This window comes from Mus caroli, chromosome 10 (genome assembly GCF_900094665.2).
Source record: "Mus caroli chromosome 10, CAROLI_EIJ_v1.1, whole genome shotgun sequence".
NCBI classification, from domain to species: Eukaryota; Metazoa; Chordata; class Mammalia; order Rodentia; family Muridae; genus Mus; species Mus caroli.
Genome location: NC_034579.1, coordinates 17,339,194 through 17,349,681, shown reverse-complemented (window position 1 = coordinate 17,349,681; position 10,488 = coordinate 17,339,194). Strand labels below are relative to the sequence as shown.

At 38.5% G+C, this 10,488-nt stretch overlaps 1 protein-coding gene across 2 annotated transcripts in view; it reads right to left on the bottom strand.

Annotated features, from left to right (window-relative positions):
- Positions 1-10,488, bottom strand: part of Hbs1l (HBS1 like translational GTPase) — a 72,288-nt gene that overhangs the window by 51,367 nt on the left and 10,433 nt on the right. The window contains exons 4-5 of one of the 2 annotated variants that reach the window (XM_021173801.2): positions 10,041-10,235; positions 6,630-8,732 (exon numbers count right to left, since the gene is read on the bottom strand). In XM_021173801.2, coding sequence (XP_021029460.1) covers positions 7,315-8,732; positions 10,041-10,235 — 1,613 coding nt within the window. In that variant the 3' untranslated portion in view covers positions 6,630-7,314. Of the gene's footprint in view, positions 1-6,629; positions 8,733-10,040; positions 10,236-10,488 lie in introns of those variants that run through there. The other variant, XM_021173802.2, reaches the window with a different exon arrangement.

The window sequence follows — 10,488 nt, the reverse complement described above, 5'->3', positions numbered from 1 at the left end:
CCTGCCTCTGCCTCCCAAGTGCTGGGATTAAAGGCGTGCACCACCACGCCCGGCTTCAGAATTTAAAATATGAAGTAAATATATTTTTTAAACTAAATAATTTCCCTCTTCCTCAAATAAAGAATATTCAAACGGGCTGAGACATGGAGATACTCTAAGAAAAATAAAGAAAACTTAACAGCAGACGAAGAATGCAGAATATGAATGAGAAAATACTTTTTAATCTAATTTATTTTCACTTTATGTACATTGGTGATCTAACTGCATTTATGTTTGTGCAAGGGTGTTACATCCCCTGGAACAGGAGTTACAGACAGTTGTGAGCTGACATGTGGGTGCTGGGAATTGAGCCCAAGCCCTGTGGAAGAGCAGCCAGTGCTCTTAATCGCTGAGCTATCTCTCCAACCACCGGAAAATAATTTCATATTTTAGCATGAACAATAGTAAAGATACTATAGCTAAGAAGAGCTTAAAGGATAAAAGATTTTTAGAACTAGAGTGAGGGGGCTGGAGAAACGTCTCAGCAGTTAAAGAACACTTTTTGTTCTTCTAAAGGACCGAGGTCTGGCTCCCAGCATCCACATGGCGGCTTGTTCTAGGAGATCTGATGGTGCCCCGCCTCAGCAAGGAACCAGGCACCCCACACATACACAGCCAACGTATTCAAGCATGCAGAAGAAGACACAATCAACAAGATGGAGAAGGAAGATCAGGAAGAAAGCTCCTGCACAGAGAGGAAGGGTAGAAATAAAATGAAAGCTACAAGAGATATGAGAGACTCAGACTGGCTAGCTGTATTAACTTGAGATAGTCCCAGACTCATCTGTTTAACAGACAGAAAAAAAAGAGAAAAAAAAAAGAAAAAAGAAAAAAAGCCCAGCTAGTGACAGGGCTTTGGAGGGATTTGAAACTTTCACAAGGTACAGCCTCGGTGAAGAAACGCGTTACAGGCTTTTAGAACCTGACCCTTATGCTTCTGGCCTTGTGGATTTTACCCCCACACCATAAGCGCAAATATTCCCCAAGCTGCTTGGAAGGCTCATCACAGCAACAAAAACAGTAACCAATATACTAGTCACACAAGAACAGAAAGTAAGAAAGGTACTACAGCAAACAAGGGACACAATCTGCTATTTGTCATGAAAATATAAGGCACAAAATCATCACCATGTCCTAGTAACTCAGAAACGATTCTGTGATCTTCTGAGAGGAGGAGAAGATAAAGGACTCAGGAAAAAAGACAACGATGGGTATGGTGGTACAGACCTGTAAACTCAGCACTGAGAGGGCTCAGGCAGGGGAACCCTGAGTTTGAACCAATCCTGGATACACAGCAAGTGCTAAACCAACAATATAAACTAATTTTATGTGTGCGTGTCATAAAATGATGGCCAACAGAATCTAGCATGGTGGAGAGGATCCAAGGGGCTGTACATCACAGGAGACTGATACTGACTGAAACCTAGGAGAACACGAATACTTAGTAACACTAGCAAAGCCTCTGTAGCCATGGAAACAGTGCTGTCTTCACTCCAGATGATGATGCTTTATGATCACTAAACATCCATTCTCTAAACTTTAATAGGGGAAGAAAGCTACTTGAAAATAGTTCAGAAAAACAAAATCTACAAAAATATTAAAACCTAAAAGAAATTCAAAAGTATTAGTAGCGCCCCAAGATAGAGAAAAATTTTGTATAAAAAAAAAATTGTATGTAACAGGGCTAATAGTAAACCTACTTTTCTTTAAAAGGTAAAAATATTTGTGGGGAAACCAAATTTATTATGTTAGCCCTTAGTATCACCGAATTAAAGACACAAAGCGAAAAAATAAAAGACTCTGTCAAAGGTATTAGAATAAATTATTTCATATTCATTAACATAACGAATCAGAACTTTCAAACAAAATATCTTGAGAAGACTGACAAACTTGTTTTAAAAACTGAAAAAAAAAATATATATCTTCTAAAATATAACCCAAGAGCTGAGAGCAGTGGTACACACCTTGTCAACTCAACAACGAGGCAGCTGAAGAGGAACGGTATAAGCTGCAGTCAGCATGGACTGGCTACACAGTGAACTGTGGGCCAGCATGGGTGACAGAAGAAATACTGCCCAAACTAAGCCAAAATTTAAGAAATGGCAAAATAGGAATCAGAAGTAACAATGATTATAAGGACTATTTTCTGTAGTCTATAAATACATACATATAATTCTGCTTTTAGATAAATATATATACACATGTTGTTAAAACTTACTGAAGTTAAAACAGAAAAAAGTAAACAAAAATTAAAAATGAAAACTTCTAAGAATAGAGATAATTTAAAAATATGGAAAGGCAAGAGAAAAAGTCTGCAGGGGTAGACACAATGACTCCAGTCTGAAGAGAACGGAGGCAGGCACAGGAGGCAAGGGGCGGGAGAAGAGGAAGCTCAAGGAATGTACTGGGAGACTGCATGGTGGATGAACTAAACACATTTGGTTCAGGGGCTTAGGAAATAAAAGCAGAACAATTAGGCAAACAAGAGGAAATGATCTGAACATCTCAGAGGAACTATACTGGGTCTGGTGCATGAAATATTTGAAGAGGTAATGCGGTCAATCAACAAACTCCTTAGCTGTTTCTGCAGTCCTTCCAAAAGCTAACAGCTAACGATGGGAACCAGTGGGGCGATGATGTTATGTCAGATCCCCTTGATTTATGGACCAAAAAATGGGTATACCAATGTTCTCCAACATGTAGTTGTAACTCCCAAGTCACACTCAAGGAACTGTGGCCATCCATCACTTACAGGCCTGCACAGAGCACTGGACAGTTTGAGTCCTCAACAGATAAGATCCCAAGTGAGGTCAAACATGGCAGCACTATTCCTTATTTCAAGCTCTCATACTATAAACACGGGCTTCTCAGTGATTTGGTGTCATGGTTTTCTATTTTTGTCTTCTTTTTTGTTGTTGTTGTTTGTTTGTTGTTTTTGGTTTGGTTTGGTTTGGTTTTTCGAGACAGGGTTTCTCTGTGTAGCCCTGGCTGTCCTGGAACTCACTTTGTAGACCAGGCTGGCCTCAAACTCAGAAATCCACCTGCCTCTGCCTCCCAAGTGCTGGGATTAAAGACGTGCGCCACCAACGCCCAGCTTATTTTTTGTCTTCTTAGAAGCAGAATACTGACATGTCTACAATCCCTAAACATCAGAAAACTATGAAATGTGTTACAAAAACAGTGCACAATAGATGAGATATTCTGTTAATTACCTGTGAGCTCACTGTTAATGCAGAAATGAGATGCAATAATACATATTAAGTAATCTCTCTTGAATAGACTGGTTAGTGTGCATGCCACCTGTGGCTCATCAGTTACAGGACACAGTAATCATAGGACATAGTAATACATGTCTTATACGAAGAATGTCTCAGTCGCCTTGTAGAATAGAATTAACCCAAACAATAAGAACAAGTTATCTACATGTATGTGTATCTAAATAAACACTTACTCCTGAGTCAGACATAAGAGTGGCAGTCAATTATAAGTTAGGTCAGGAAGAAAGGCATCAAAGATTATGCTGGGTCAACAGTGGACAATGCTAATGAAAAATCAAGAAGTAGCAGTTCAGATGAGGAGACAAAAAGAGAGAGATCTCTTTCGGAGTTACAAGTGTTGCAACTTGTAAGTAGAAGCCTACATCCAACCCTGTCTTTGAAGTAAGACTCCTCAGGCTGTTCACTTTGGCATAAGGCCTGCATCTAAACCAGTCTGCTTTAGTAAGTCAGGCGTGACAAGACAGGAAGTGTGCTCTCAATCCTTGCCCCTCCCACCATCACCTCAGTAACCTGTATGAATGTTTATGTTTCTATATGAGGCATAAAATATCAAATTACAAACACACAGGCACACAGGCATGCACAATTCCATGGGGAAAAAGAACTATAAATGATGAATACATTGGAAAAAATTCTTCACAGCCCGTGGCTTGGTTTCTGTCTATAGTAATATGAAAAGTAGTACTTTCTGGATAAATTATCAAAACACCATTCAGAAATACCAAACTCCTATAGAGACTTCTAATGGGGAAACAATGTTTTCATACTTGATTTAAGAAAACCTCAGAATTGTAACTTCTTTCAATGTAGCTTTTATAAAAATGTATATATACACTCAAAATGTGACAAGTTTCCATAGCATGAAAATTAGTTACACAATTACAGAGTCTTATGCAATTATAGGTACAAATATAAAAACTATCAGAGAAATTCCTATTAATTCTTCCCTTTCTATCCAATATTATCTTTGCTTATACACACTCATTTTATAAACAAATATATGTATATATACATATATACATTTGTGAACATAAGAGAAAGTTGATGATACATAATTCATTTTCAATATATATGATCCAAACACAAGCTGTTCGAGGCCAATCTAGAAGACAGCAGACATTTTACAAACATGTTCTTTTTCTCTGCACTGTATTCTCTGAAGTGCTTCCTTTTATAGTCACAACCCTTCCGTGGTGTCATCACTGGGGGTGACAGCTAGACACACGACAGCCCCATAGCAATATCAACTCTAACAGCTATTGCTATTTCTGAGAAAGGGTAGAAGAAAGGAAGGTCCAAAGCAGAGGGCGCACAGGGGGAAATGCAGGGGGAGCAGAACAGGAAAGGCAGGGCACAGCCAGAGCCTGAGCAGAAAGGATGCATGGTTCCAAGAACCATGAACTTTACAATGAGAAGGACAAAATGCCCACGAACACAACAGAGCTTTAAAGATCAAAGAGAACAAAGAGCAACAGACATCATTCTGAACATCTTTTCCATCATTTAGAACAAGTTTACTGTATTCCTATGTAAATGGAGGCATCTGATCATAGCACAAAGATGCCTTTGCGTGTCAACGTGGATGTTTGAAGTAGGAAACAAAGGTAACCCTAACACATTCAACATCCCTGTGTTACCAGACAGCAGCAGCTGTACACACTTGCTGTAAGCATAGTCACAATGCCTATTACCAATGAGCACACCCTGCTCTGTGCCAGGGACCATGGCAAGGGGGACAGACAGCAGGGAGACTCTCAGCTTCACTCTGAGTCTCAGAAACTGTAACATTCCCAGTCAGAAGGGCAAGACCTTGTTAAGCACATGCCAGACAGGTTAGGAGCCAAGTCAAAAGAAGCAGGAAGGCTAGGAAGTTATTTTTTAGAAGAAATTATATATATATACACACACATATATATATGTAAAATATATATCATGTAAATGTAATATATATATCTTTTCTGCATGAGAAAAAAACTAAGTGGTAGTTTCAATCCTAATCAGCCAACAAGTACACACAGCCCACCTAACTAAGTACAGTTTACAACATATTGTTTCTCTTCTTAAAAACTACTCTATCATAAAAAGTAAAATAATACTATCATACTCTTCAGTATGGATCAAGTGGAAATTGAATATGAATATTTGAATATATGGCTTTGTGTGAAAAGAGAATCACTTACACAGGGCTTAATCTATGAGGAGTACTACGCGTTACAAACTCTAAGAATACATTCAACTCTAAACTGAACACTACCTGCACATAACATCTAAATAGTTGGAATACTAAACCACTAGAGGTAGAAGACCAGAAAACCAAAGACAGTGGCTAAAGGTAACCCAAATTTTAATGCTAATCCTAAAATGCATGTTGTGGTTTTTATAGTCTCCTAAACATTAGAAATAATGAAATAATAGTTACAAACACATTGTGGGACTTGTATTGTGGCTCAGTAAAATACTGGATGTGGCAGTATCACATACAGCTGAAACTACTGGAAAAACCAATCTGAATATAAACACACACATACACACACACATACACACACACATACACATACACACACACATACACACACACACATATACACACACATACACACACACACATACGCACACATGCATACGCACACACATACACACACATACGCACACACACACACAGACACACACATACACACATATACACACACATACACACACACATACGCACAGACACACATATACACACACACACACACACACACACAACCAAATAGTGAAGTAGCTGCCAGGAAAAAAAATGTTTAGTGGGCAGCTACTCAATATTTATGAAGAAATAACATTATGCAAGGAATATTAACACTATTGTTTATCATTCTAGGCAAAAGACAACTATCCCTGATTAGTAACTTGTCCTTGATATTTCTGATTTTTAGAAATTAACTTGCTCTGATATATTTGACATTAAAATTTTTTACTTCACAATTCTCCAGGAGAAGCAGACATATGTATCACTTGATACATTAAGTATCATCTAGAAAATACATTCCCAAGGGCCTCCCTCAGAAACCTAGTCAGCCAGTCTGAAAAGCAGCAACAGTAACTACGTTTAGAAAATATTCTCTGGTGACTCCTAACTCTAGCTGAGGACCCACAGTGTAGAAGTATCCTTATTCTACTGAGCACAAGCACTCTCACGGCTCGGCCACTGGGGAGCTTGGGGAGTGCTGGGCACACAGCCACCAGGAACAAGAAGAAAGGATCCATATCTCATTATTCACTCTACAGCAACTGTCAGAGATCTGGTAAAACTATTTAAATAACATGCAAACATACTTCCAAATACATTCTACATGTTTATTTTAAAGAGGATACCTTAAAGCCTAAAAAATATATAATGTATAAAAATAATGTATGTATTAATCCAATTCCAATATATACATGGTCCCTTAAAAGATCTTCATCATCAAAAAATCACCTTAACCATATTTCATAGTGTTTGTAAAAATCAAGAATTTTAAGTTTTTCTAATAGGAAAGTTTCAGTAGTCACTTAAGTAAAATAATAAAACAGGAATGATACAAATAATAGTTGAAAGTACAAGCATGTCTCAGCTATGCTCTATTTCCTGAGAACAATCTTCAGACCATGACAATCCTAAGTATTTGCACTTTCATTTAAGAAAAAAGGACAAAAAATATTTCATAGAAAAAACTTCAGAAAGTTGGATATCAAATGAAGTATCTGAAGTCCAATTCACAATATCATGTTTCTATTTGCACATTGTAAACATACACTCTTATGAGCTAGCAATTTAAATGAAACCAGTCATTACTCCAAGATATCGGGGAAAAAATTCTCAGTGCATAAAAATCCTTGACTTAAGTTGTTATACTGGACGGACTTAAGACAATTTTAATAAAAATCACAATTAGAATTCCATAATATAAAATGATCCTACAAAACCTTTACATTGCATTAAAAAGCTTACAACAGTAGCCAAGTCTCCCTTGTGTCCCTATTCTCTAGTAAACGCCTTCTTTTGATTAGCTTTTACAATGTCATCAGGAGACGCTGATTTGAAGTCAAATGGCGTTATTGCTGCAAGAGGACTTATTTCTTTGTCCGATACATCTTGAACTTGTCTGCTATAAAGGAAAGTCTTGTAGAGTTCAAGAGTGCGCCTCTTGCAGCTTTTCAGTGGGTAACGAAGACACAGCGTTGAAGCGAAAGCTGAGGGCCTAGCAGCAAGGGCCTTGGTCCACGGCAGAGACAGAGGGGCTTTCCTAGCAAGGGAGGCTCCTTTGGCTTTCATACTGTCCTTAGTGGAACTGGAAGGTTTCCCTAACTTTGAACTCAGAACTTTAGTGTCTGGTGTTAGAGCAACTGATGGGGCAACTACAGGCTTTGGGACAAACTCTGGAGTTTTTATCAAGACACTAAGATCAATATTTGAATCAACTTCAGGACTCCTCATTTCAGATAAACTAAGCTCAAAAGAATCTCTCTTAATCTGAGAATCGTCTAGTTCAATCGTTTTTGCAATCAAATCAGAAAGGGATAAATTCTCCAGGTCTCTCGTGGGAGCAGCTTTACAAAATGCCAAAGATGACAGAGATCCTGTTAACTCTGATACTCCGTTAGCAGACTGCGAGCGGTTTGCCAGTTGTGACAGGGGAAGGGAACCCAAGCTGGCAGGTGACTGGTTACACAGGTCAGACAAAGTAAAGCACTGGCCAGAGCTGTTTCCTCTGTGTTCCTCAAACAGCTCAGCTAGGGATGGACTTTCACGCTGGGAAAATGGTAAACTGTTATTTTTTACAATATTATTCTTGGCACTTTGTTCAACTTCAGTGTTTATAGTGGAATTATTTTCCACTGGGCTAGATAAGAGCAGTGGATTACTTAAGCTTCCCGAGACATTCTGCACGGGAGTACTTTGAAAATCAGGTAGTGAGCTGCTCTGAATTCCCAAAGAACCACTAGTTACTATGTCCTCCCTCATTGGGGACTCTAAGTCTCGGATCCCTTTGAAGGTAAAATCCTCTTCAGGAGCACAGGCAGATGCAGGAGGTCTCACCTCATCAGCACCTAGGCTCTTAAGAAGCTCACTCTGCCCGCTGGCTGAGGGTGGCAGTCTGGCTGACGGCTGGCGTGCACAAGAATCTCTTGGCGTATCATGAATCAGGTGAGCTAGAGCCAGCTCTTTTGTTAACTTACATGATTCTAGTTCCTTTTCACTTTGGGATCTGTCATGTTTCTCTTTTCTATGAAGTAAATAGTGACGTGGCTCAAGTGAAGAACTATGGGATCCATATTCTGCTATTGAGCTACAACAATCAAAAGGTTTGCTACTGCTATCCAAATGATTTTCTGATTGAAGAAAAGAATGGTGAACATCTTGGGGTGAAACTCCAAAGGAAGAAAATAAGACTCCTTACCTTACAAGAGCCATTAATGTTCAGATGCATGAGTTGACATTTGCAGGAGACAGTCACAGCAACCAAAAGGAGACATGAAATGAGGCATTTAATTACTAAGTGCATCTCTTGATCATGATATAAATGATACTTGTTTATTATTTAGCAATAGGGACCATGAGGAAAATAAAAAGGAGTGTCACCTCTAACAACCTAAGTTACCTTCATGCTATGCTCACTGCGCATGTAACCGTAAGTACCAATGTTCTAGCTGTCATGAATTTATTGAATCATACAGTTCGTGACTGTGAAGGTCTATCATAGTAAAATTATCATGATAACCTCATTAAAACTTTAAGAAATGAAAAAAAACTGGGTTCATTTTATTCTGTATTTAAAGACATTAAAAACAGTAAGCAAACAACACCTGTGTTTTTTCTTTTTGTGTTTTAAGGACACATTATTAATACGAAAGACATCCTGATCAATTAAAAGTACGTTTCAGCTCTCTCCCCCCAAAGAAAAGGACTGATTTCAAAGTAGTTGGCTAGCAAATCTGCAGAAGTCTAATGCAAAGACTAAAGGACATATCAATCCAGGAACAAATGATCAACTCCCACTAGCAGAACTCGTAACAATTAGTACATGTGCACCACACTTCTCCATGTCCATAACATTCTATACCCCAACCCTATAATTTTAACATTAAAGATCTATTGTTTTCTTACATGTTAGCTAAAAATGAAAATGTGATGAGTATAATTTCAGTATTTAATATTATTTAATGATATTTTTAAATAACATGAAATTATAATCATCCACAATATAAACAGAGGAATTTTTAACATTAATAGCTAGGTTCTCATTTCTATCTCATTGAGATTTTTAAAAGACAATAGCTCAGTAAGAAACTAACAAGAAGGAAAATGGTTTCTTTCATCTGACTTTACTTTCTTTGTGCTACTGGTATGCATACACTTTAACAGGAAGGGAACATAATGCTCAGGTTGAAAATTGCCAACTCGGGCTAGAGTTGGTTCAGTGGTTAAGAGCATTAATCCCTCTTCTCTTGCAGCAGACCAAGGTTTGGTTCCCAGCACCCACGAAGTAGCTCACAACCATCCTGAACTCCAGCTCCAGGGACTGCACACCCTCTTCCGACCTCCTACAGCATTACACGAGTGGGGCACAGATAGAAATGCAGGCAAGACACTCATGCACATAAAACGAAATCAAAACTCTTAACAAAAGTGCAAACTAGAAGGCAAATGACACACAGAGAGCGAAGTGCAGCATCCGGGCAGAGCAGGTGAAGGTTCTGTACCTTTTGAAGGCTGTTCTGCGCACACTGCTCGCTCACTCTTCTCCTTCAAAGGCTGCACACCATCTTGTTCCAGAACCACGGACAAAGCCTTCTGCACATCAAATTTGTGTTTCAGAATTGCCTCAATCAGTATGTCATCAGGCACAGCGTCCCCCAGTACCTCTCTCATGTGATCAAGGCATGAATACAGGCGAGCTGGAACACAACAGATTAGAAAGCTGAACTATACAGTACCTTCAAAGAGTTCCACAGTGTCACAGTCGAGAATTGTAAACTACACTAGGATACTGAAAGGTCCCTTTTCTTTGGTAGAAGTTACAACAGTTAATTTTTCTACTATACACCTGCCTTCTCACATCTCATTAGTGAAGAAATCAATGTAATCAATGTTTTTGAATAACACCTGGAAAATACATATAAAGTGTATACAATTAAAAAAAAAAAAAAA